This window comes from Neolamprologus multifasciatus, chromosome 10 (genome assembly GCF_963576455.1).
Source record: "Neolamprologus multifasciatus chromosome 10, fNeoMul1.2, whole genome shotgun sequence".
Lineage (NCBI taxonomy): Eukaryota > Metazoa > Chordata > Actinopteri > Cichliformes > Cichlidae > Neolamprologus > Neolamprologus multifasciatus.
Genome location: NC_140448.1, coordinates 17,145,368 through 17,171,712, shown reverse-complemented (window position 1 = coordinate 17,171,712; position 26,345 = coordinate 17,145,368). Strand labels below are relative to the sequence as shown.

The 26,345-nt window shown below is 42.3% G+C and overlaps 1 protein-coding gene and 1 long non-coding RNA gene across 20 annotated transcripts in view; one reads left to right on the top strand and one right to left on the bottom strand.

Moving 5' to 3' along the window:
* Positions 1 to 26,345, top strand: part of nbeaa (neurobeachin a) — a 98,138-nt gene that overhangs the window by 68,141 nt on the left and 3,652 nt on the right. The window contains exons 22-56 of one of the 19 annotated variants that reach the window (XM_085173783.1): positions 489 to 1,166; positions 1,296 to 1,739; positions 2,439 to 2,656; positions 2,834 to 2,987; positions 3,439 to 3,462; positions 3,853 to 3,936; positions 4,649 to 4,829; positions 6,188 to 6,312; positions 6,423 to 6,488; positions 6,622 to 6,790; positions 7,097 to 7,491; positions 7,871 to 8,007; positions 10,052 to 10,206; positions 11,040 to 11,166; positions 12,891 to 13,010; positions 13,918 to 14,051; positions 14,616 to 14,677; positions 17,673 to 17,737; positions 18,201 to 18,309; positions 19,152 to 19,318; positions 19,837 to 19,961; positions 20,052 to 20,198; positions 20,292 to 20,324; positions 20,650 to 20,786; positions 20,919 to 21,036; positions 21,217 to 21,319; positions 21,401 to 21,516; positions 22,332 to 22,444; positions 22,702 to 22,842; positions 22,950 to 23,069; positions 24,278 to 24,430; positions 24,561 to 24,725; positions 24,803 to 24,892; positions 25,489 to 25,681; positions 26,124 to 26,195. In XM_085173783.1, the coding sequence (XP_085029909.1) occupies positions 489 to 1,166; positions 1,296 to 1,739; positions 2,439 to 2,656; positions 2,834 to 2,987; positions 3,439 to 3,462; positions 3,853 to 3,936; positions 4,649 to 4,829; positions 6,188 to 6,312; positions 6,423 to 6,488; positions 6,622 to 6,790; positions 7,097 to 7,491; positions 7,871 to 8,007; positions 10,052 to 10,206; positions 11,040 to 11,166; positions 12,891 to 13,010; positions 13,918 to 14,051; positions 14,616 to 14,677; positions 17,673 to 17,737; positions 18,201 to 18,309; positions 19,152 to 19,318; positions 19,837 to 19,961; positions 20,052 to 20,198; positions 20,292 to 20,324; positions 20,650 to 20,786; positions 20,919 to 21,036; positions 21,217 to 21,319; positions 21,401 to 21,516; positions 22,332 to 22,444; positions 22,702 to 22,842; positions 22,950 to 23,069; positions 24,278 to 24,430; positions 24,561 to 24,725; positions 24,803 to 24,892; positions 25,489 to 25,681; positions 26,124 to 26,195 (5,440 nt within the window). Of the gene's footprint in view, positions 1 to 488; positions 1,167 to 1,295; positions 1,740 to 2,438; positions 2,657 to 2,833; positions 2,988 to 3,438; positions 3,463 to 3,852; positions 3,937 to 4,648; positions 4,830 to 6,187; positions 6,313 to 6,419; positions 6,489 to 6,621; positions 6,791 to 7,096; positions 7,492 to 7,870; positions 8,008 to 10,051; positions 10,207 to 11,039; positions 11,167 to 12,890; positions 13,011 to 13,917; positions 14,052 to 14,615; positions 14,678 to 17,672; positions 17,738 to 18,200; positions 18,310 to 19,151; positions 19,319 to 19,836; positions 19,962 to 20,051; positions 20,199 to 20,291; positions 20,325 to 20,649; positions 20,787 to 20,918; positions 21,037 to 21,216; positions 21,320 to 21,400; positions 21,517 to 22,331; positions 22,445 to 22,701; positions 22,843 to 22,949; positions 23,070 to 24,277; positions 24,431 to 24,560; positions 24,726 to 24,802; positions 24,893 to 25,488; positions 25,682 to 26,123; positions 26,196 to 26,345 lie in introns of all 19 variants that reach the window. The other 18 variants (XM_085173784.1, XM_085173785.1, XM_085173782.1 and 15 more) reach the window with 18 other exon arrangements.
* Positions 921 to 16,238, bottom strand: LOC146509976 (uncharacterized). The gene is made up of 2 exons (XR_014876327.1): positions 15,139 to 16,238; positions 921 to 8,027 (listed from the first exon to the last, which is right to left on the bottom strand). It is a non-coding gene; the product is annotated as an uncharacterized LOC146509976 (long non-coding RNA).

The window sequence follows — 26,345 nt, the reverse complement described above, 5'->3', positions numbered from 1 at the left end:
CACTGATGACAGCTGTTGTGCAGCACTGCCGGTTGAGCTTGACTTTGTTGTCTGCTGTTTGGCTACAAATGAGCAGATATTAATGGGGATTTTCCAGGTGCTGATATTCTGATTCAAGCTGCTTATAAGCTGTGCAGAAACCTAGTGATTTGTGCAATTTGACCACTGTTATGTGTTGTTTCAACGTCTTCCAGGGCCAGAATGATCCAGCATTGAGACACTTTCAGAAACTGATCACCTTTTTTTTTCACTGTTCAGTGACAGAACTTTAACTTGCCCGTTTTTCTCATCTCGAGGTAAAAGTGAGGGGGCATTATGGGTAATGGTCTAATGGCCCCGGAAGGCTAGTGTCCCAGTTTTCTGCACTTTGGTGTAAATGATCTATGAGTCTCCTTTGGACTACCGTGTGGCTATTGATGTGAAGATTCACTTTTGTTAGTGCTTGTGTGCCGATAACATTACCAGTTATAATCTACCATCTGTCACAGGTGACCTATGAAGCCCATAAGGAGTATTTGGCGAAGATGTATGAGGAGTACCAGCGACAGGAGGAGGAAAACATGAAGAAGGGAAAGAAAGGCTCAGTTTCCACCATCTCCGGCCTCTCTGCCACACCTGCGCCTGTCGTCAATGGCAACTTGGAGATCGATGACAACTCCCAGACGCAGACACCTGAGAGTGAGGCGGAGTACAGCGAGGGGGCCGGCGCAGACTCACGCAACCTCCTCGCAGAAGGCGCAGTGAAGAGACCTAACGGAGAAGCACTTACACCTGGGGAGCAAAGTGCAGGTTCAGGCGTGAGAGTGGAGGTCCATGACCTTCTGGTAGACATTAAAGCAGAGAAAGTAGAAGCCACGGAAGTAAAGCTGGATGACCTGGACCTGTCTCCTGAAGGTCTTGGTGGAAGTGTAGGTGGAGGAGGTGGGGGAGGAATGGAAAATGGACCTCTGGTTGAGGTAGATTCTCTCTTGGACAGTGCTTATTGCAGTGTGGTTCAGAACCTAAATGGGAATTTGGCGCCTAAAGATGACACGGGGGTTGGAATGGGGACAAACCTCGGGCTTTCAGGAGTCAGCCTGGATGATGATGGGAACATGGGTCCCCTCATCACATTGGCGGATGAGAAAGACAGTGTCCCGAGCAACAACGGATTTCTCTTCAGTAAGGTAGGATTAGTATTACTGTGCTGCCTAATCCTTCTTAGTCCTTTTTACTCTCCCAAATAATGTTTCTAAGTTTTCCTCAAACCTGAAGCTGTACTGTAATTTCCATTTTTCCCCATTCATTCCTTCCAGGTTGATGAGAAGTTGCTTCCAGCTTTGGCAGCTACAGACCCCCTCGTACTGCCCAGTCCAGATCAGCCCACTCCATCCGGCCCAGCCCCAGGTCACTCCACCACCAGCGCCAGTGATGACCTCAGCCTGCTGGCCCACATGACCAGCTGCGGCTCTGATTTAACACAGACCCAAAGCCACGCTACCGGGGAACTTCCAGAGGATGGGCCCTTCAAGATCCAAAGCCCTCTTGCTGACATCAGCTCAATTGCTGAGGCTGAGAGCCAGACCCAGGGAACCTCTAGACCAGATTTCCCAGAGGGAGAGGGCACAGCCGGTGCAGACGGAGAGACTGCAGGGCTTAAGACTGGAGGAGATACAGCCAGCACCACCTCTGACACAGAGAGGTCAGATGATGGGAAAGACAAGGACACAAAGAAGATCCAAACTACTGCAACCACTCAGGTGTGTTTAAGTGTGTTCAGCTGGTTAAGAGGGAGCTCCTCACATGTTGTGTACACACTGGTCAGCAAATAAACTAAGTAACTCTGCCGTGAGGTGTTATCCTGCACATATGAGTGATTTTTCTTTTATTTCCTTGGCTGTATTTATCAAAATGTTAAAAAAATTATAATGTGAATGCATTAAAATAAAAATAGAAAAAAGTGTGTAATCATCCTTACAAATCGCATTAATACCTATTGTCTTTCATCTAATACCTCATGACTTTCAAGTGGCTGCAGTGCCTCATTATTTTACCCTTGCTTGTTGGAATTTTGTGTAATAAAATCACAGAAAGCTGGGGAAAGTGCTTTTTCACCTCCCCCACTGAGATTTATCCTCTCAGTTTAAGGACTGAACAAGTGAGCCACTGGTCACAAGCCTGCCTCTCTACCCTGTCCAATGTGATTTGTGTTGTGATTAAAATAAACAGTTCAGCAGCAGTCCTGTTTTCCCGGCCAAAAAGCTGAGAAGCTGCCCACACACGAGCTAAGTTTCAGCAACCGATCAGTGAATGCACAATGAGAGTCTTCTGTGTTTTTTGGGGGGCTTTTTTCCTGTGGTTTTGACACCTTAAATGAAATTGAATTTCATCAATGTGTGTATGCCAAGTCTTATATTAAACCAAATGAGCTTCACTTGCTTATTCAACAACTGTTACAGGCCCTCCACGGTCGCACTGCAGCCCAGTTGGAGAGGGATCTACGCGTTGATTTGGGTTTCAGGGGTATGCCCATGACGGAGGAGCAGCGGCGTCAGTTCAGCCCAGGCCCGCGCACGACCATGTTCCGAATCCCAGAATTCAAGTGGTCTCCAATGCACCAGAGGTTGCTCACTGACCTGCTGTTTGCCCTGGAGACAGATGTGCATGTGTGGAGGAGGTGAGTTTGATGCTGTGTTCGCCAGGTGTGTGTTACTTGACCATTTTTAGTCATTTTACGCCTCGTTTTAAATAAACTGATTATGCTAAAGATCTGATTCATGTGACAGCTATGTTGTGTTTTCCTGTTAGAAACTATGTCTTGCTTTAAAACTGTTTGCATTTTATTCTCTTCCAGCCACTCCACGAAGTCGGTGATGGACTTTGTGAACAGCAATGAAAACATCATCTTCGTCCACAACACGATCCACCTCATTTCTCAGATGGTGGACAACATCATCATTGCCTGTGGAGGCATTCTGCCTCTCCTCTCTGCTGCCACCTCCCCTTCCGTAAGTGGCTCTTCTGCACCCCTCTGTGGTAGGAGGGAAAACTGCAGGTCGACAGCTCTTTCACAGGCCTGTTACTGGAGCGTTAAAGCCCACACAGATTTTTTATTTTTTTTGTATGTGTGTGTGGTTTTTTTTGTTCCCCTTGCAGCACAGATCTTGTGTGCCTTGATAGGGTTATTTCCCTGAATTAACCTATAAAATCACAGTAGACAAAAAAAAGACTTATAAACGAATTTAACTCCCAATTAAACCAGTATGTGCAACTGTCAACCTAACCCTTCTTAACAATATTTTGTTCTAATCCCTTCAATTAACCGTTTTCGTTAGCTTAATAGCCTATTATTTTAAGCGTTTTTGCATTTTAACCTTTCTTTTCCTCTCTGTGTTACATGTGTTTTGTGTATTTTCTTGTCTTTTTTTCTCTCTGTTTTTGTCTGTTTTGCATGTGCAGAATTCTAAGAGTAGTGCCAACACTGTAAGTTTGCAGTTTCTTCCTCTTTTTCTATTCTACTAATACTTAGCTCTGGTTTATTAACCATTGTGACTGACACTAACCCTTGCTTGTCTGACATCCATAGTGTTTCTACGTGTTGTGCTCCTCTGCTGCTTACCTTATATTGTCTAAATCTATTGATTTCTTAGTCTCTGTTCATAAAGATTAAGTATGTCAACCCAGTTAGAATACTATGTGAATATAGGGGGTGAAAAAGCCTAAAAAGCCACAGGGTGGATCAATAAGAAACAAAAGGGAGAAGATTATTTGGGGGGTATATTGTCTGCTTATATATTTTATGAGAGAGAGTATTTCCAAACGTCCTTGGGGGTTGCATCTGCTAAGCCTGTCCCATTTGTATCAACGCTAAAGAAGGCAGGAGGAGCCGGACCCCAGAGGGGGTCAAAGGGAGAGGAGGTGACCCCTGTTCCTGGGGGAGGAGGCGCAGGGGGAGAGGTGCGTAAAGAGCTTGAGACTCTCATCATCACCAGAAGAGCTAAGAGCACCAACCCAAGCCCTTCTGTCTTCACCTTGTGTGTCTGTTATCCCCCAAAATGTCTGTGCTCACTTGCTCTGATGAGCCACCAGATGCTTGCGCTGTCAGCTCTCCACAGCCCTGCACGTCCTGCTTACTGAAGCAGAGACACAGAAAACTACACTGCTTGGTTTTGACCCCTGCAATGCTGCCTTCAGATTTTCAATGTAGTCGCGCCACAGTTTGATAAATCAAGGGGCCCATAAGATATTCAAGGCTAGCCCAAGTGTGTCCACACTACTGCTGTTAATGCTAAAAACCCACACTGTCTTTGCCACAACCCCACTGTCACCATTATATGTGTGTCACCAGGCTGTACTTTGTGTTTTGTAGAACACCTCATGTTGCCAAACGTCATCATTATAAGTATGTTTTTCACTAAACCAGCATGACACTCAAGGTTGCCTTCCGTGTTTGTTGTGCAACGGCCAGCCCTGACCGTTTTGGTCCTGCTCATTGCGAGGCGTGACTGCATATTTTCTAAAGGTTTTTTCTGTTGTTTGTTAAAATAATAAGATAACTCAGGATTTCTTCATCCCTCCTAACTTCTGAGAGCATCCAGTGCGTTGTGTTTAAGTGCCAGTTTTTCACTAAATAACTGGCGAGCACGTGTTGTGTTTCCCTCTTTCGCAGACAGAGTTGGAGAACATCGAGGCAACGCAGGGGATGTCTTCAGAGACGGCCGTCACTTTCCTCTCTCGTCTCATGGCCATGGTGGATGTGCTGGTGTTTGCCAGCTCCCTCAACTTCAGTGAGATTGAAGCGGAGAAGAACATGTCATCAGGAGGACTGATGAGGCAGTGCCTCCGCCTCGGTGTGTCAGAGTTGAATCTCTTCAGTGTTTATAAAATGTTTAGATGAGCTGATTCTTAGTTGAGACCAGCAGTTCTCAACCACGAGGGCCACAGGAAGAAGCGCAGCAGGAGCATGGGGGACCAGGTCAAGCTAAATTATAAGGCAGCTGTTGTGTTTTGGCAACTATCAGCTTCTGAAGGCTACGTGCAAATAAACACAAAAACAAACTGCTTCATGGCTGAAACTGAAAGTTACTTATGTCAGCATTAAGATTACTGAACAGTTTTCAAATTAAATGTGTAGTTTTAAAGTTAAACATGTGAAAATATGCCAGTTTTTATTTCCCCGAGGTTTAAAATGCTTTTTTGTTTATCGCTATTGGAATAAGTATTTTTAAATTATACAGATACACTGTAGATAAGTTCATCCATTTTTATATGCTTAGCCAATTCAGGTTTTGGGGAATTGGAGGCACCTTGGGTAGAGAGCTTAGAGAAAGAGAGGAACAACCACTGGAGATTTGAAAATAAAAAAATAAATTCATTTTCTGCTAATTGGCAAAATAACAGCAACAAGCTTTCATTCCAAAAATAATTGTTGATTCCCTTTACACCATCTTGGAGGCAGTCCTGGCTAACTCTTGCTAATAATTGGCTGTCTCTGTTGTGGACCACCTTTTTATCATTTATCAGCTTGTGACAAATCCCAGGTCTCAATCCCAGATGACCCCCATTTTTCACAAGCTGGCTCAAGGTGACTAACAAGGAATCCATGTAAGAGGTTTATGTAAATAAAACATTCATTAGAGAGAAAACAAACATGAACTTAAGTGGAAAACCCAGGTGAGCTGCTTTAGCCGGTGAAAGCAGGCCACGACCGCCTCAGTAGCAGGTTCATCACAGGGTGCTTCCAGTGGATCCAGATTACTTAGATTTAATCTCTGAGTCTTTCTGTTGCTGTACCTTTCTAAGGAAGAAAGATGGAAGGCAGTTCCTCAGTTTGAGAGCTCCAGTGATTGGTTAATTAGCTGATTATTGACTTATTCAGTATTTTATAATCAAGTAGTTTTTCCTCACAGAAATATTTGATTGCTGGCAGAGCACATCAGTTTACTTAATTTCTTAGATTATTGTAAGTGGAGTATTTCTAGGATGACCTGCTTCACCATATTGTAATGTAATTTCTGATGTAGGGCAGAGAAATTATCAGATCACAAAATAAAAATCGTTCTTTGTTTGTAATGTATAGGTGCATGTATGTGTGCTTTAAATAAATGCTTATACACGCTGCAGTCACGACATTTTTCTTGAAATGTAAAAGACGACTCCATTACACTATACTTACCTGTTTTTTCCTCTACCTCTCCGTCTCGTTCAGTATGTTGTGTGGCGGTTAGGAACTGCCTGGAGTGCAGGCAGAGACAGAGAGATCGGAGTTGCAAGTCCTCCTTAACCAGCAGCAAGTCACAGGACAGCCTCCACAGTGCCTCCACTGCCAGCAAGGTAGCACACGCATGAATCGAGGACGCATTCAGCAACACCTAAAACTGTCACAGAAACATGCATATGTATGACACGCCACCTTTTGATATCCTGTCTTCCATATTTAGCAGGATCCAGACAGACTTCTCCAGGATGTAGACATTAATCGTCTCCGAGCTGTGGTTTTCAGAGATGTGGTAAGCGTGCGGGTGTATTTTTGGTATATACAGTATTCGTCTGGTTATAGATACAAGGAGCAAAAAAAAAAAAAAAGATGCCTGAGTGTTTCTCTGCTGAATAACTTTGTGTGCGTGTGTTGTTTTGCTGCAGGATGACAGCAAGCAGGCTCAGTTTCTGGCACTGGCAGTTGTTTACTTTATCTCAGTTCTCATGGTTTCGAAGTACCGGGACATTTTGGAACCCCAGCGAGAGATTGGCAGATCTACCAGCTTATCCGGGAGAAGCATCCGCCACGAGATTAACTCCCCAACCAGTACAGGTGACCTTTGTTTTTCTTTTGCTCCATCATCCTCCACATGTAAGCATCATTTTGGATGTTTGCATTGTTTGACCAAACAATAATACTGATAAGAAGAATCAATATGACACCAATAAAATAAAAAAAGAGAAAATAAGGGTGTTACTTAAAAAAATGCTTTAAAGCATTAGTCTTTTTTTTTAGTTGAACATCAAAGGTCAGTATGTTGTGGAATTTCTTGATAATCCAATCTCCAGTGAGAAAATATACTTCTTTAATTGTATCAGTGTTTATCCATAAAAAAAAAATTCTTCCAAATTTCTTCAGAACATCCATCCACAGCCTTCTCCGACCGCGACAAACAGACCCCCACCCCTGTGGATGACTCCCCTCGTGCCGGCCTTCCACACACAGACTCGGGCATTGGAGAAGAGGGCCATGTGAGCGGATCGCTAAACGGTTCGGAGATGGGTCTTGGACTCGGGCTCGGCCTGGTGGGGAGAGAGACGGATAAAGACAGAGACAGAGACATCGGAGGAGGAGGAGGAGGAAGTGGGGGAGGAGGCACAGATCTGTTATGCAGTCTGTCATCTGATGTTAGAAGGTCACAGGAGAGCCTTTTGGATTCTCCCCATAACCCCGGCTCCACCCCCAACGCTAGTCAAGCCCCGCCTTCATCCATCTCCAGCATCAGTCAAACAAACAAAGGCATCAATGTCAAGGTGGGTGTGTGATTCCAGCATCCACATGAGCCTAATTCTGAGAAAACAATAGTCAGCACGTATCTTTAGATCTCTCAGTTGTGGTTTCTTTAAATATTTGAAAATCACTGTGTTTTATTTTAACTAATAGAAATCTGGTTTAATGCAGTCAAAATGTATGTATCCATTTATGTTTACCCTATACTGTAGAGGTCATGTGAATTTTCTATTACTTTTATCGCCTGTATTTGTAGCTGGTTGATTACCTGAGGTTAGATGCTCCTTTCAGTGAGCTTATGTGTGATTAGAACATACTCACTTTTCCATGTTAGATAAAAGAACAAAATAAAACCACCATTCAAAGCAAACTGTCTCTCATTCGCTGCTCTCGGGAATGCAGGAAATCCTGAAGAGCCTGGTGGCAGCTCCCGTTGATGGAGGGGACTTGGGACAGGAGTCTGGGCCAACTCCCTATCACCCAGACCCTGCCTTGAAGACGCACCCCATGCTGCCCATGCAGTTCCACTCCTTCGACAGGTCAGTCCCGGTTTTTGGACCTACGTGGGGCGTAAAACAAGCAGAGGTATTAGCTTCGGTGGAGCCTGACACATCCATCAGTTAGCCGATTTTGGGTACAGAGACGTATTGTTTAGTGTAGTGCTGTTTGTCAAGTTGCTTTGTACCAGTTTTAGAAAAACAGTGGGTGCAGAAACCGATCGTTGCCTCATATGTGGATAATTCTCACTTTGAACAAAGTTCTTTTGATGGTAACATTTACAAATACACACACTGTGCTCCCCTGCCAGCAGTCTGTGATATTTTTTGTTTGATGGTGACTACAATGGCACAAAGACAAGAAAAGCAAATGCAGCTGAGTGGTTTGAGTGAAATGGATTCATTAGTTTGAAAATTCAGTTTTAAAAAAAAACCCAGTAATGTTAATTTTTGTTTATCAGCAGTGATAGCAGGATAGTTCGGATTTTAGATTTAGATACTTGGACACAATGGGGGAGGATAAGTTTAAAAAAAGGTTTCAGTTTTTTTGCTGACGACATGCTGATATCTCCTGTACAGAAACGGGAAACAATTACATTTGTATTATTAGTAGTTTTGAAATGCATGCTCGCCCTTTCACAGTTTTGACTGTTATGTTGACATTTTTGGAAGATTAATCAGATCTCTCTCTCTGTATCTCTGCAAAAAAGAAAGACCTGCACTTGTTTAAAAGAAATCAAAAGCGTGTTCGCAATAGTTTTACCTTTCTTTGACATTTCAAATAGTCTCTAATATTGCTGCTAAGCTCCCAGTAGTCTCTACATCTGAAAAATAAATGTCCTTGTTGCTCCCTGATTTTTTTCAGCTGTTATGAATAAAAAGCAGAAATTACTCTTTGAGAGGACGTCTCGATATCTTTGGGGACATTACTGGGCCCTGAAATTCACTGGTACTAAAAGGAATGTGAAAAAAATGTAACGATGATGATTCATAGATTCATGAGTTTGCTAAAATAAAGTTTTCTGTTTCTTAGGTCAATTAATACATTAATTAAATTAAGAAACAGTAGTTTCTACATTGAATGACCCCTCCCTGAGCCTGCTTATGCTGGTGGTTTCTTCCTGTTAAGAGTTTTTCCTTCCCACTGTCCCCAAAGTGCTTGCTAATAGGGGATCATATGATTGTTGGGTTTTTTTCTCTGTATGTATTATTATAGGGCATGGATGGGCAACTCCAGGTCTCGAGGGCCGGTGTCCTGCAGGTTTTAGATCCTTGATCCAACACAGCACTCGAGGCCTGGAGTTGTCTACCCCCGTTGTAGGGTCTGCCTTATGATATAAAGCACCTTGAAGCGACTGTTGCTGTGATTTGGCGCTATATAAATACAATTGAATTGAATTGAATTGATGTTTGCACATCTGTCTGAAGAAGAACTTACCCCTTGAAAGCCTAATAGGAAGACGTTAGTGAGGGTGGTCTACCCTTGGAAAAACTCAGAAACTATTCTAACTTTATTGATATACACTGAGGTGTCAAAACTCATAATTAGTGTTACAAAGGACGTTTTCAAATGTCATCTTCATGGGGAAAAGAGTTTATTCTACTCTATTTTATTTATTTGGTGCTGTAGCATACAGTAAAACCCAGTGATTTGACAGTCTGACCAAGCACTAGGCAACAGTGGGGAGGAAGAACACCCTCCAACAGAACCGGGCTTAGTGAAGGACAGCCATCTGACATGACTGGTTGGGGTTTAGGATGGAGACAAAACAGAAAAGAGGATCATAGAGAAATGACAAACAGCAAATGGGATGCACCACATCGCATCCAGTGGTCGTATATGCATATATGGAGAATTCAGAGGGTAGTGGAAGTGAAGCACTCAGAGCGTCATGGGCTGTCCCTCAACAGTCTGAGCATATAGAAGCTTAACTTAGGGATGATTCAGGGTCACCTGACCTACAGGGTTTATCTCTCACTGTACTTTTACAATAAGCCTATTTCTAGGTCTAGACGTAACAAATGCATGGATTTGTTTTTAAGCATCACATGTTTGCCTGATGCCTTTATGTCTCGTCTTTCACAGGAGTGTCGTGGTTCCAGTCAAAAAGCCTCCACCCGGCAGCCTGTCAGTCAACACTGTGGGCACGCCCACCACTAGCGGAGGAGCCTCAGCTGGCAGCACACCCAACATTTTTGCTGCTGCAACAGCAACACCCAAGAGCATGATCAACACTACAGGTGGGAGAGAACACACAGCTGTAGCGCACGCTTAACTCACCCATGTCTTTTTGAACCTATTCGTGTAATTTCGATGTGCATATATTCAATATTTTACTCATAAAGACTTTTGCCCAGTTGGTAGTGTTTGTGCTAAAGGAGATAGAGCACATAGAGAACTGCAGCATGACAAAGGTGTTTGTGTAAAAGGCCTCAAGCAGCTCAGAAACCGCTCAATCAAGCAGGGTTGAATTTCTTCTTTTGTTACAAAAAGTCTTTGAAGCTTCACGCTTTTGTCCTTCAACAGGCAGAGCAAACTGAACCAGCAGATCCTTTCAGGGTTAGTTTTAGCTTGTATATGAGGGCAGATGAAGGAAGTTGCAGACTGCGCAGCAACTATAAGATACTTATCTTATGGTGCACGTTGCACATATGGCTCATACTTAATACTGAATGCAGAAAAAACAGAGATATTGTCTATTAGATGATCCTTGACCCAAATTTAGGATAACGACATGAGAATCAAAAGACACATCAGCAGACTTGCAGATCATCCTTTCTGAGTAGAATCATGCTCAGCAGATCCACTGCAGCAGAGTGGATTTCTATTTAAGGCTTTGTCAGCCTGTCAGACATATTGTACTTTATCATACATGCATAATGGAGAAGGAAGGGATTTGGAATGGATTCTGTATATTGATTGAAAAGCTTTTTTCTCAAACCGGGGCCATTACCAAAAGGACAAGCAGCAGCATGTCCAGTTCCTTTACTTTACCATTACTGTTAACTTGATACTAATCTTGGTTCTTTTTACTATCGTGCTTTTACTTTTTATCATTTTCCCTCCTGTCCAGGTGCCGCAGATTCAGCCTCCTCATCCTCATCTTCCTCTTCATCTTTTGTCAATGGTGCAACTAGTAAGAATCTGCCAGCGGTGCAGACAGTGGCACCCATGCCAGAAGACACCATGGAGAATATGAGGTCAGAACTCTCGCCATCATGCAGCCTTTGGCCATTTCATTTCATCGGTTCAGTTCCATCCTACTTTATTTTGTCCCCCTGTCTCCAGCTTTTGTTTTTTATGTTAAATTGTCTTTTTTCCTGCCTCATTCCTGTCCCTTCATCCTCCCTAAAGATTTCTCACGTCACTTACACGTTCATTACAGGATTATAGGGTAAGATAAAGTTTTTTCTGGACTGATGTGGCTGTGGACATTTTTATTAGGCTCATGTAAGACACACCACATTTGACATGCTAAACTAATCAACCGCAAAAGACGGGTTCAGGTATCGTTCCATCAGCTAATATCAGCTAATATTAATCATCTTCTAGCCACACATATTATATGTTGTCATGCACACGTACCCCTGACACTTCTCACTTACCCTACAGTATGATGCTCATCACCTCTGATATGAAAACTTTGTATGAAAACATCACCACTTACTAATTAAGACCGTTAATGTCTTAAGCTCAACAGTCTTTTTTTTGTATTTGTAAACATGTAAATGAACTTGTCATTAACAAAAATCTGTTTTGTCTTCAGACTTTATAGGTGTCACTAAAAAATTATGATCATCTGCAATATGAGGTCTTTACTAATTACCAGTTAGCATAATTAGCAGTATTCCTTTACTATTGTAGGAGTTTGCACTGTAACATTTTTGTTATACTCTACTTAGACATGTTAGCAGATACAGTCATGTGTAAAAGCAAGTTTTCGCAGGAATCTGTGCAGTCCTGTGAAAAAAACTAAGTACACCTTCACGGAATTAAGAAGGTAAGTAGCAGCCAGGTGCTGCTAATCGAATGCACCTGATTAACTGGTCATCGCCACGTGTGAGCATCTCTATAAAAGCAGATGTTTTGGCAGTTTGCTGCTCTGGAGCATTCAGGTGTGTTTAAGCACAAAGCCACAATCTTCCCCAAGTTTACTCCAACGTCAGACTGTGCAATGCTTAGGGAAACTGCAAAAAACTCAAGAACTACATCTCAGACTCCACATAGTAACACTGCTTAGGTTTGCAAAGCTGCACAGCTGAACAAACCACAACAAGACCAAGTGGAGATGTTTAGCTGTAATGCACAGCACCATGTTTGTCAGCACGGTGGTGGAGGGGTGTGATGTTGGCTTGTTTTTCAGCCAAAGAACCTGCTTTTTGGCTCCTTTTGTTATACCAAAGTATTTTAGAGTAAAACGTGAGGCCATCTGTCTGTCAGATAAAGCTTGGCCCAAATTGGGTCATGCAGCAGGGCAATGATCCCGAGCACAGCAGCAAATCTACAACAGAATGGCTGAAAAAGAAAATAATCAAAGCGTGGCAATAATCCAGTCAAAGCTCAGACCTAAAAGTGGCGGGCCCTCAAGAGAGCTGTGCATAAATGAATGCCTGAAATCTTCAGTGAACTCAAGCAGTGCTGTAAAGAAGAGTGGGCCAAAATCCACACACAGCGATGCAAGAGACTGATAAGGAAATCAGGAAATCATTACTTTGCTCTGTAAGGTGAATCGTGGGGTTTACTTTCGCAGGTTTTTCACAGGACTCCATATAGTTGTGTAAAAAGTTTTTTTTCACATGGCTGCACATGTTCTTCTAAAAGTGCACACACACAGGAGTGGGTGGGTGCGTGTGCATGTCTCCCTTAATCAGTGCGCATGTCTGCACGTGTGTTTTTATGTGTGTGTGTGTGGTTTGTATTGCAGTGCCTATTGTGAGGTGGCGCAGTGTGCGCTGCGCAGCGGTCAGACGCCCCCTGAGCTCAAGTCTTTTAGCTCTCTGGCTGGCTTCCAGGCAGCCCCCCGAGATGCAGGACAGTGTTTTAGGCAAGGAGATACTCGTCCTGTCCCCATGCCCCTCCCTCTGCCCCTCCTCCACCACACACCCTCTGCCACGCCCAACCACTACTAAATGTTCCCAGAAATGCCATGCAAGAAAGGGCCGACTTCCTCAACAGCTTCAACAATTTTTCAGTAGCAGAGTCAACTCTGTCATTTCTGGCATGGTCATCTCCTCACACTAACCCCAAACTCCAGGCCAGACCTGAGTCGAGATGCTTGTTTTAACCTTCACCGCAGCTTTCGCAAATCATCTGGTTCTCCGAGCAGGTTAAAACAAAACCACAATTGGTAGATTAGCGACCCAGGTCTGTTTCAGAGATCGCATTACCTACAAAGCCAGGAATATAAACTTCACTGCCATCGCGGCTCCATAATTGAGTCTGCTGCTTTGTACTCTTCATGTCTCAATTTCTAAAGAATGGAAAAGCATTTAAAATGCAGCTGTACACACATAAAGACGCAGTATACCATTCAAGAGACAAGTCTGGCAGTTTTTCAGGTTCAGTTTTTATTACACTTTAACCTTCACTCATCCCACAGTGCTAAGCTGACCGGCTAACAATTATCCTTTCTAACTCATCTTTTTCCTAGTAATACTAATACAGACATACTGCTTCCATACCACACCATCGTTTTTTTCTACATTCTGTGTCCGACTCGCACTTTTTTCTGTTTCGTTCACCTGCTTTTTCTCTTCTCCCGTGTCCTGTGCCTCCCTTCCTTGTTCTCACGTGTCTCCACATATTTCTTTCATTCACATTTGTCCCTTTTCGCCTACTGTATATCCCCTGAGATTTTTCCTCAAACGCTCTTGTACCCTCATCTGTATGTTGCTCGTGTTATCGGCACGCCTATCGTTTTCATCCTTGTCTCTCGATTATCTCCGCCACAGTATCACCACAAAGCTGGAGCGCGCTTTGGAGAAGGTGGCCCCTTTGCTCAGGGAGATATTTGTGGACTTTGCTCCGTTCCTGTCCAGGACGCTGCTGGGTAGCCATGGGCAGGAGCTGCTCATAGAAGGTACAGGTGCTGTACACGGCTCCTTTTTCTCTAACTGGCGTCTCTCTGTGGAGTCTCCTCATTCACTGTCCCTCACAGTAATGTTTGTGTGCGCGAGACAGAGTGAGATCGAAAAAGAGTGAGTGGAGGGTTGAGAACGAGGTGATGAGTGTGTGTGTGTGTGTCTTTGAACTGGCTGCTTCACCCATTCGTCAAGCAGGTAGGATTTTGCACTGTTTCTATTCAGCTAGCTAGATGTGTCAATATTTTTAGATAAGATTATGCCAGTTTTAGCGTTACGGGTGTAAGAGATTGTACTAAATGCGTTGCAGTCCTGTCTCTGCTCACCTGCTTCCTGGTGTCCCTCATCTTTTTCTCCACCGTTTGTTCTTGTCTTTTCTGTGGCATGCTTTTTTTAAACAATGATTGTGCACAGCAGCAGAAACCGCTGACACTACAGTGTCTTCTTGATGATATTTTTGTATCTTGCAGTGGTGTGTGTGCGTGTGTGTGCGTGCGTGCGTGTGTGTGTGTGTGTCACAGAGAATAAAAGAGAGGCTCCTGACTGTGTTGTATGTGTCTGTGCCACAGGTCTGGTCTGTATGAAGTCTAGCACGTCTGTGGTGGAGCTCGTAATGCTGCTCTGTTCTCAGGTTGGTAACTTCTCACCTCTCCTCTCTGTTTCTTGATGAAATGTCCTCACGCTTTCAATCAGTTTTGTCAAAACCTGACGTGTCTAAGTGTTTTTGAAAGGCTTTTTTTTCGGGCGGGGGGTGGGGTGGGGGTGGGGGGGTGGGTGGGGGTGGGGGGGTTAGAGCACACAGGAAGCTTTAGAGTTATTGATCTGCCCTGCGAGGCAGGGACGACTGTGTAATAAGCGCATTGCAGATGTAATCTAATATCACAGCATAGTTTCCCTCAATAATAATAAAATCAGGTCTAGAATTGTGACATATGCAAGGTTTAAGTTTTACATAAAAACACATTATGTTACAGACGTTACATCTTAATTCGTTTTGTCTGGCTCATTTATCCGTCTGCTATCACAGTAAGCCAGTAAGCTCAGTTTTCTTCAATAAAACTCCATAAAACTCAAAGCGAGAGTGACACTTACCTTCACAGAGCCTTTCACAAGTGGAACCTGTCACCAGCTTTTCTTTTCTTTTAAGTTGTAAAGTTTCTCAAAGCGCTCTTGTTCTTTCAGGCGTTCATTTCCATCCTCTCGCTCTCCATTTTCTTCATCTTTACCTCTATGTCATCTTCTCTCTCGCCTTTTGTCCTCTTACATCTTCAGCCGTGGTCATTTTTAAATCGGTGTTTCAGGAGCAACTGCTTTCATCTCGTACCGCTCTCCACACTGCCCTTCTCTTTACCACTCCCTTTTCTTTTCCTCTCTGTTCCACTTCTGGGTGGCTGCTCGTCAGCATGTATAGTATTACCATTGGCTCCGGCCTTGTCTGCCATTAGAGACCCGGGAGAGCAAACCCTAGCCCAGAAATCGATCCTCCGGATGGGGGGATGTAACAGGAGATAGTCCCACGTGTCCTTCACAGCCTTAAAAGCCAGTGGAGCTAATGGAGGTCTGATAGTTTGAGGCTTTCAGCAGCACTCATACCCTTCTCCACTCTCCATTCTCTCACAGACAGGAGCATTTTCACTTGTTTCTTTCATCTTTCCTTTGATCAGTGTTGCACTACTGTACACTTTTCACACAGTCAATGGTAAATGATGAAACTGTTTATGTCCTCTGAAATAAAGCTTCTTTTTTTTTTTTTTAAATTAAGCCTTTTACATGTTGATCAGCTCGTCCAGTCAGGGTCTGATGATGTAACAGCATTTACTGTGAAAGAATGAACAAATGTTTGACCAAGTAAAGGAAATCCCTGACATAACAAATGCAGATGCCTTCACACAGGTTCACTGCAGTACTGTGTATTAATAATCAAGGGTTTCTGACATGTATTAAAAAGCCAAGAAGGCATAGTTGTTGTGTTTTTTAATTAGCATCATTGAAGATAAGTGGCTTTGAAGGAGGAATCATGGTTTAAAAGGATGGCCTGGGTGATTTTAGATTAGTGGAAAAAATACTTCAGTATTATTGGTTGAAAATTGTGATTACCAACACATATTTTATCACTGTGATGTTGGTCATTAGGTTGATGTTTAATGAAAACAAGAAGGCCAAGAAAGCCGGACATTTGTGTTGTCATGGTTTGAGGAAATGCTGACTGCAGATCAGTTTTGTCCTGTATTGAAACTTCTCTATCCTGATGAGAGAGGTCCTTTCCAGTATATGACAGTGCCCCCATCGCATGTCATGAGAGCTCAGTGAAAGTTTGAGTATGAAGTTAATGTGAATAATGTCCTGTGGCCTCCGAGGTCACTAGATCACAACGATATTGAACGCCTATAGCAGACGAATTCTGGGAGACCAGTTTTCTCCACTTTCACTATCAAGACACCAAATGAGGGAATATCGTTTTGAATAATCATCCCTCCTGTAGAGTTCCACGCGATCAATAATCGGATCAGTGAAGCTGCTCTGGCAGCATCTGCTGTCACTGCGTTTCTGAGGTGCTTTCAGCAGGTTCAACCTACTGCAGGCTAAAAGAAAAATTAAATTCAACACTCCATTAAAACATGTTTATGGGAACTGAACCGTCATGTGTTTTCTTTGTTTTTCATCAAATACAAAGATATTCAGATGTAACTCTGAATATGGTACAAATATATTATAAATTGTAATTGCTGTACATACTGATGTGTAGTGTAAGCTGTAGTAGATACTACATGTGTCTATACTTTGCATTGCATTGCATTTGCATGCCCATGCTATAATATTGTTTGGCCCGTCGGTGCTGGTTCCAAACTGATTTACTTGACAAACTTGAGAAATGTTTAAAAATGGGGCGGTAGATGTGGTTGCTAGGCAATATAACAGGATCATAATATAGCATCCTTTCTGATCTAGCACAGGTGACTCAGAAGGGAGTACGCTAATTTAGATTATGGCAATATAAAGAAAATGTGTTTGTGACAAAATTATATGATGCATTTTATAAGATTTCACAGGTGCATAAATGGATTATTTTAGCTTGTTGCTAGGCAACGTGATGACGCCATAGTGTCTGATATGGATAAGAACCATCAGGGCACCAAGATGTACCTGCATGCCAAGTTTGGCTGCTCAACTCCTGATGAGCTAAGAGGAGTTTGCAAACAAACAGACACCCAAACAGAGATTTTGTGTATCGTAGTAAGATTACCTGTGAGTGTTCAAGTATTACAATTTCATTCTTTAAAACAAAGAAATGGAGAGCAGAAGTAGAAGGCAGCATAGCACAGAAACACTCAAGTAAAGTACTTGTAAATCATATGTTTTATTTCATATTTGGGTAATTGTATATTGCGCCACTAGTCATTCTGATGCTCTGATCCACTTTCATGAGCCATTGTAAAACCAACAGTAAATGAATTAACATTCTTTAGTCTCCAAAATAAACTGACTACATGTTTAGAACATGAATAAAACCAGTATAAAATGACCCGTAGAGGTGTGTGTGTGTGGCATGACCTGTTCATCATTTACCCTTTTTTACTCCCAGCCGTGGTTCATTGTACTCTTTTTGGTGTCTCTTCTACACTTAGGAGTGGCAGAACTCCATTCAGAAGAATGCTGGACTCGCTTTCATTGAGCTTATCAATGAGGGAAGGTAATCCATCACACTTAATGATTATCGCAGCACATCACTCTGTAATTCACACATTAACACTAATTCTGTATCAGTGCTTAACAACTAATGGGTGTGATAGAGCCCTAATGAGAACCTTGCCAGGATAAGTGCACAGTGCCATGTGTGACCAGCAGGAAGTCGAATCATTATTGTGCAATTACATTTACAGCTGATTTGAGCCGGTCTAATTTCAGTGCTTGCAGTTTTGCTTTTCCTTTTTACTCCAAACTACCCGAGTATCAGTGCAAACCCAACAAAGAAAGCACAAAGTGGAAAACGACAACATTGCATTGAAAATGAAGCAGATGTTAGCTGAAATCATTAGCCATTCTTATTGCTGTACTTCCCATCTTGTTGAGAATTTATGTTTTCTCTAAATAGAGATGGTTCCTTCCATTTTATTTTATTCTTTTGCTCTTTTTCCACTTACTTCCACTGCCAGACTCCTGTGCCATGCCATGAAGGATCATATTGTGCGCGTTGCCAATGAAGCAGAGTTCATCCTGAACAGACAAAGGGCTGAGGATGTACACAAACATGCTGAATTTGAGGTATAAGCAACAAATTATTGTGTTGAAATTTAATATTTAAACTTTAGTTTTAAAACATTTGCAAATATTTCTGTCACTAAAGTGAAGTGACTTGAAAAAACACTTCTTTTTTTTTTTAGAAAAAACAGCTGCATTATTGTTCAAAGAATCACGGAGTTAGAAAGCCTGTAAATGTTATTTTAAACTGTTCATAAATCCATGATGTCCACTGATTGCTGTCTATGCGCTGACATCATTGACTGATTGATCATAAAAGCACTTATATAGCACTATAACAAGAAGCTAATATGTAATCAGGATTTCATGTCTGCAAAGACGTAAAATTGTGCGATGAATTCGCTCTGCTATTCATTTTTCTATCAGCCTTACAAATGAGGAACTAAAACCAGACAGCAGACAGGTTCACAGAGTCTGTTACCGCAATAAATGCCTCAAAGTTTTATTCAACTCTTTTTGGAACAGAAAACTCAGTTTTTTCTCATCTCAGGGTTGACAAACAGCCTTGATCCTCCAAGAAAATGCTAATCAACTAATTCCCATGTTGATATTTAAGAGTAAATGGACTTTATCAGTATATTTTTTTAACAGTTTTTACTGAAGTTTTTTTTACATTACATTGCAATTGACAGTTTCTGAATAACTTCAGATAAATCTTGTTAGCATATGTGCACTATAAGGTAAGCCGTTATCCACGCGTGTATCGGCCTGATGTGTAAATACTAAGGATCCTCATCTGATCACCTACTGACTCCTTGTCAGCACCATGTCCTCATCACAGTAATGGTCCACGGTTTTGCTGTTTCTGGTCCTTGTTTAACTTTCCACGTCCCCTTCTCCTCCAGTCTAACTGTGCGCAGTACGCTGCAGACCGAAGGGAGGAGGAGAAAATGTGTGATCACCTCATCAGCGCCGCTAAGCACAGAGATCATGTGACTGCTAACCAGCTGAAACAGAAGATCCTTAACATCCTGACCAATAAGCACGGAGCATGGGGAACAATGTCACAGAGGTAGACCATCACTGTGTAATCTCACGAGCGATCCCTGCAGGAGTATGAGTAAGGAGTCAGATTTTGATATAAATTAATGAAATGGGTAATAAAAATGTGCAGTATCTGACTTTACTGCCTTTTACTGCCTGGAAGCATCAAGAAACTGATTGTTTTAATGCACTTCAGCTTTTGCTCATCCAGACCTTCCTACAGGCTGGTGGCCACATGTGATGTAACATGTATCATCTAAATCCTTATCCATCCTTCATCCGTTATGCCACTATTGAAGTAACTGTTGGTTGTTTACAGTTCATAACTCAATAATATTTGTTCTTCCTCTTTATCTAAAAGCCCGTTATTGGTGTTTGTAGAGTTGGAAAGGCCCTCATGGTCATATGATGCCCTTTATCCTAATAACGAGGAACCTTTTAGAGTGTAGGAAATTAGTTTGGGTGGTTTTTAGCATAAATGTCACATATAACGTCATCTCTGTCTTTAGACAAGTGCCTCAACTGAAATTGCTCATCTTTTTTCAGCCAATTACACGACTTCTGGCGTCTAGACTACTGGGAGGACGACCTCAGGAGGAGACGGAGATTCGTGCGAAATGCCTTTGGATCTACTCACGCCGACGTGCCGCTCAAAGCTCTCGATGAGTACAGTCAGTAATGTTTACTAACATACAAATATTGCATTGTTTTGTTTTGGGTTTTTTTTGCATATTCTAACATGCTCACTTAAACATAAACAGGTACAGAAGACGAGGAGAAGGGACTCAAAAAAAAGAATTTCCGGAGTCAATCGGTGGTCACCCAAAACCCGGAGGCAGAGCTCATGCTGGAGGGAGACGATGACGCTGTTAGTCTGCTGCAGGAAAAAGAGATCGATAACCTCGCTGGTAAGAAACAAACAAACACACACACAGAGACACACACACACAGACTTTGTTACAGTTCAGCTGAACAATAAACTCTCTGACTCTTGTTTTTAGTACGTTTTCGTCCGAGACTTTTTATCTCCAAAGGCAAGTTTGACATTTGAAAGCTTTGCAGCTAATCTAACAGTCTGGCTGATTTATCTCACGGAAGAAGGTTAGATCACAATTCACTAAAAACTGATGCAAATCAGATCAAACACCTTGTTTAATCCAGTGATTCCTCCCCGGCTTTCATAACCGATTGGTTGTTTCAAACAGAGGGGAAAGAAGCCAATGATTGGTCAATCTTAACTAACATGAAATGACCCTAATGTGCTGTTTTATATTCTCTTGTGATCATGCTTATTGGCATGACCCGGATACTTGTATAACTACCTATAGTAATACCTGACCCTTGAATTCGTCCCCACAGGTCCGGTGGTTCTGAGTACTCCAGCTCAGTTGGTAGCACCAGTGGTGGTGGCTCGAGGCACTCTGTCCATCACTACTACTGAGATCTACTTTGAGGTAGATGAAGAAGATACTGCGTTTAAGAAGATGGACCCTAAAGTAAGAACAAATCATTTTTCTTTATAAGTGATCAGTGCACAGAAAGAGAGAGGAGGAAAACCTGTAAATTACAAGGTTAACTTATAAGTCTTTCTTTGTGCTTTTTTTCCCAATAATGTGCATCTTCATTAGGTGCTTGCCTACTCGGAGGGTTTGCATGGCAAATGGATGTTCAGTGAGATCCGAGCTGTGTTCTCCAGACGATACCTGCTACAGAACACTGGACTAGAAGTCTTCATGGCCAACAGAAGTAAGTCTCCAGAGTTCTTACTGAAACGATCATACACACAGGTGACACTGCAATTAACCCGCTTTAGTATAGAATGACTACATTACCTAATCTGTTTAAATGTACTCTTGGATATTAGCTCAGTGTTAAGTGAGTGATTAATGTTAAATCAGCATTAACTGTATCTTGTTCTCCCTCTAGCATCTGTGATGTTTAACTTCCCCGACCAGGCCACCGTTAAACGGGTGGTCTACAGTCTCCCGCGGGTCGGTGTAGGAACGAGTTACGGTCTGCCACAGGCCAGGTATGCACAGCTCTGTCTTTGAAGGGCAATGCCAAGATTTGATAAATGGAGAATTAAATTTCGTGTGTGTGTACATTTCAGGCGGATTTCCTTGGCCACTCCTCGCCAGCTGTTCAAGTCATCCAACATGACGCAGCGCTGGCAGCGGAGAGAGATCTCTAACTTTGAGTACCTCATGTTCCTCAACACTATTGCAGGTGAAGTCCACTTTAAATGAGCTCTGACTCTTCTACCTCTGGACCTGTCAATGATATACGTGTGAACAGAAGATCGGTCAAGCACACAAATATGGCTGATATGTCCAAACATTTCTGCTGAGTCATATGGACATTTCTTATTCACTGTGAAGTTTTTTAGCAGTTTAAACTTATTTGGTTGCTTCGATTGCCAAGGATAGAAAACACACACTTCCATTGTGTATTTCCTTCATTGGTGATTCTATAAACACTTTACTGAAGAGGGCAGACAAAGAAGGTGACAGATTTGTAATAAGATGAATGCTTTGTCTGCAGTTTGCCAAATTGTTCTTTATATACTAGAAAACAGATTTAGAAAAATGAATAAAATAATACTATAGTAAGTAAGTAATACTGAGTAAGTGTCAGAAGTGCAGAGTTTCATCGGCACACAAAGAAACTGAGTGAATATTTGTTTAACTCCTGGCATCATTTATCAACAGTTTGTACTTTTATCTCTCTGCTTGACTTTCTTTTTTTTTTTAACTAAAAACATGCGTCTTTAGTTAATGTGTGTATAACATTTCATCTTGGCTCAGCGGTTCGTTAATATTTCAGCACGAGTCCAGCATAATGGATGTGTAAGATTTTAAAATATTTATAACAACATTTCTTTTCCCAGAGTAACATTTACACAGACATTTTATAGTTTGTTATAATCTAAGATTAGTGTGTGTGTGTGTGTGTGTGTGTGTGTGTGTGTGTGTGTGTCCTTGCAGTTTATAACAAGACTAACGCCACATTGTTGTCGCTGATCGCTGTTGTGTCTTCTGCAGGGAGGACCTATAATGATTTGAACCAGTACCCTGTCTTCCCTTGGGTCTTGACCAACTATGATTCAGAGGAGCTCGATCTCACACTACCGGGCAACTTCAGAGACCTTTCCAAGGTTAGAGCTCCCACCCATAAAACTCTTTATGCACCTTTTCCAATTTCCTGCGTATGTGCTACTTGGAGATGCTATCAACTCAAATGAATCAAAGTCACAAAATAGCATTTACGGTACATAATGTACCAAGGAATAGCACAAATCTCTCCTTATCACATCCCCACCAAGAGCGTATATACCCCGCTATGCAGAAGAACGCTAATGTGTGGTTTCTCTGTAAAGTATTCATCCAGTTATTTCTCTCTGATTTCTTCTAGCCAATCGGTGCCCTGAATCCCAAACGAGCAGCATTTTATGCTGAGCGCTACGAGACATGGGACGATGACAGCGCACCTCCTCACCACTACACAACCTTATACTCCACAGCTCATTCAACACTGATGTGGATGCTCAGAATAGTGAGTGCCTACTTAACACACTTATAAACTGGAAACAGCTAACTAAACACACGCCAGACACTCAAGGCTGATTTTCACATGAACGTGTCTGTTTTTTGTTCCTGTAGGAGCCCTTTACCACATTTTTCCTCAGCGCTAATGATGGTAAGTTCGACCATCCAGAGAGAGCCTTTTCTGGCATCGGTCGCTCGTGGAGGAACTGCCAGAGGGACACGGCTGATGTGAAGGTAACGTGGAACTACCTACTGAAGTGACTGGTTTGAGGTTGTTGGACTAGATGTATTCAACATAAAATCCATCCGCACTGAGACCTAACACCAGGAGCATGAAATTATGATTTTCTTCTTTCATTTCCAATTTGAAAGTATTTAGAAGTGGCCTTATGGCCTCAAGTGGTTAACATATTTGTTTTGCATATGAGGAAAGGTCCTCAGCTTGATTCCAGGAGGAGGCACAACCCCAGTTTTGAGGGTTTGCAAGCCAGCGGTGGTCGCACTCCAGGGTAAATGGGAGTTTTGCAGGGAAGGAAAAGGCATCTGGTGACAAATCTGTGCCAGATCAGACATGTGGAGCCATTTGCTGTTGTGACCCTTTGGGAAATAAGGGAGCAGCTGAAAGTACCATATGTGAAATATTTGATAATAATTTGCTAAAGGAGCGTCAATAATTGATGTGGATTTTTCTTAGATCCAGTTAACTAAAGCAGCAGCATAGTCTTTTATTATACTGAGAGTGCAGAGGGTGGATTGTTAGATGTTCACCAGGCTAGGTATTTTGTGTGATTTTGGTTTGTTGGCTGTTTGTTTCTGATCTTGGGGTGTTCACTTTATAATATAACCCACAATTTCAATGTTTTTTATATGAAAATGCATTGAAATTAAATTTAGCTTCCACTAAAACAACAAATAATGAGTTTGTTTTTTACATGTAACAAAGAAATAATTATACTGTAAGTAATTTTAAGTGCTGCATAATTATTTTCAAGTACTGCATAATTTTCTGGTAATTTGGCAGAAAACAAAATAATATTTTGCCATCTTACAGAGCAAGTAGGCTGTACCTGTGTGTGGGCTGTATTATAGAGTGACTTAACCTAAATTGTTTCTGTTTTATTGGAAAAGAGATACAAATTATACTGTAAGTAATTTTAAGTACTGCATAAGTAATTTTTGGTATTGTGTAATTACCTGGTAATTTTGCAGAAGCACAATATTTCCCCATCGTAAGTAGGCTGTACTCTTCAGGTCTTTATTTTTTCTATTATTTAATTGTGCTTTTTTGTTTATGATGCACTCAAAATCAGTTACAATATAATTTGTGTCTCCTTTCCAGTAAAATATGCAGACATTAAGCAAGGTTAAGCCACCACATGACACAGCATGCTCCCTATAAAGAGGCAGTGACTGAACAATGTGTTTTTGCTTGTGTCCATAAGGAGCTGATCCCAGAGTTCTACTACTTGCCCGAGATGTTCGTCAACAGTAATGAATATGAGCTCGGGATGCGCGAAGATGCAGTTCCTGTAAGTGATGTGGAGCTTCCCGTCTGGGCCAAGAAACCCGAAGATTTTGTTCGTATTAACCGCATGGTGAGAGAAACAGACTTGTTTTTTTAATACTAAACCTGGAAGTTTTGTTTCTTTTTTTTTTTTGCCTCACCTTCAAATCTGGAGATAAACTGCGAATATTCTCTCTTTCTGAATCTTTCCCTCTGTCCAGGCATTGGAGAGCGAGTTCGTGTCGTGCCAGCTTCACCAGTGGATTGATCTAATATTTGGCTACAAGCAGCGAGGGCCAGAAGCGGTGCGAGCTCTCAATGTGTTCAACTTCTTATCCTACGAGGGAGCAGTCAACCTAGACAATCTAGATGCTGTACAGCGTGAGGTTGGTTGACTATTATCATTAAAGTGCTGAAATCGAACTTGTGCGTGGTAAGCCCATCTCTTCCTCTCTGATTCCAGCTGATTGAGGCCCAGATTCAGCTTTGTGGTCAGGTGCCCTCCCAGCTGCTGATCGAGCCACACCCACCTCGGTCCTCCGCCATGCACCTGGTGAGATATCTCAACAGCCTTAGCACATCTTGGCACGCACTTACAGACAAACTCCTGATGAAAACACCAAGTCAACTGTAGGAGCACTGCAGAGCTACTGAGCTAGTAGTGCTTTGAATCTTCATTGTTTTCATTTATTTATCATATTTGTAAAACATTTCTACCCAGTGCATCAATTATTTTTAGTCCGCATTTTCTGAGAGGAATAGCTTCCATTAGCAAGATGTAAGCTATGTGAAGTTTTATTACATACAGTAGTATGTAATGGTGTTTGTAGCCTCTCTGTAGTCCCTGCTACCCTCAGCAGCATGAGGCCTCTGCTTCTCTACATCAGAGCCATCAATGTCAACCCAAACCCGTCAGACCCTGAGCCCTCAGCAACCGGTGCATCCGCCTCCTTTCCTAGACTTAGAGCCGCCCTCAGTGTGTGTACCTGCTCTGACCCTGTGCTCCCACTAATATACCGTTTCCCCTGCCATCCCTCTGTCCCATCTGTTCTGTCTGTCCTTCTCCCTTCGTCTCATCCCCCTTCCTCCAACCTACCCTCTTGCCCTTTCTCTCTCTCTCCCTTTCTCTTTCTCTGTCTGTCTCACCAGTGTTTCCTTCCCCAGAGCCCTCTGATGTTTAAGGATCAGATGCAGCAGGATGTCATCATGGTGCTCAAGTTTCCCTCCAACTCTCCCGTGACACACGTTGCGGCCAACACGCTCCCCCACCTCAGCATACCAGCAGCCGTGACGGTCACATGTAGCCGGCTGTTCGCCGTAAACCGCTGGCACAACACTGTCGGTGAGTGTACGTTGATGGAAGTCCGCGTAAAATTTAAATTATTAAAGAATTTTTGCGACTGATTTCCCAAAGCCTGTAATGCTTGTATACTTACAGCTGAGCCCGAAGCATTTGCTCTTGTTGTTTCATACTGCCCTTTAGTCCTGTTTTGTTCACACCCTCGATGTTGACATAGAAATATTTGTTAATTAAAGCTTCAATTAACCTTATTAATGACCTCATTAGCGCAACAGACTACGTGTAATCAATCATGGTAATGTGATTATACAGGATCACGGGGCAGCTTAAGTGGCTTTTAGTACCAACTGCCACACGAGGCACTTAATTTTTAATGTACGCTTGCATCAGAGCTCCCATCAGAGAGCACTAGATCAGGCCTTCTTCACCACTTGAAGATGTGCGTATGTATGACTGTGTAATATTTGTGCCTCAAACCCTTCAGGCCTCCGTGGAGCGCCAGGATACTCCCTAGAACAAGCTCATCATCTGCCCATTGAGATGGACCCTCTCATTGGTCAGTTCTCAAACATATTCACAGCATTTTATCCATTCAAAAAGTTATAGATGCAATTTATGTTGTATTTTATTGACCAGAGGTGGGATGTGGCCCAGATGCAGATCTGAATCAAGGAATTATTGGAACTGTTTTTAATATTATAGGTTA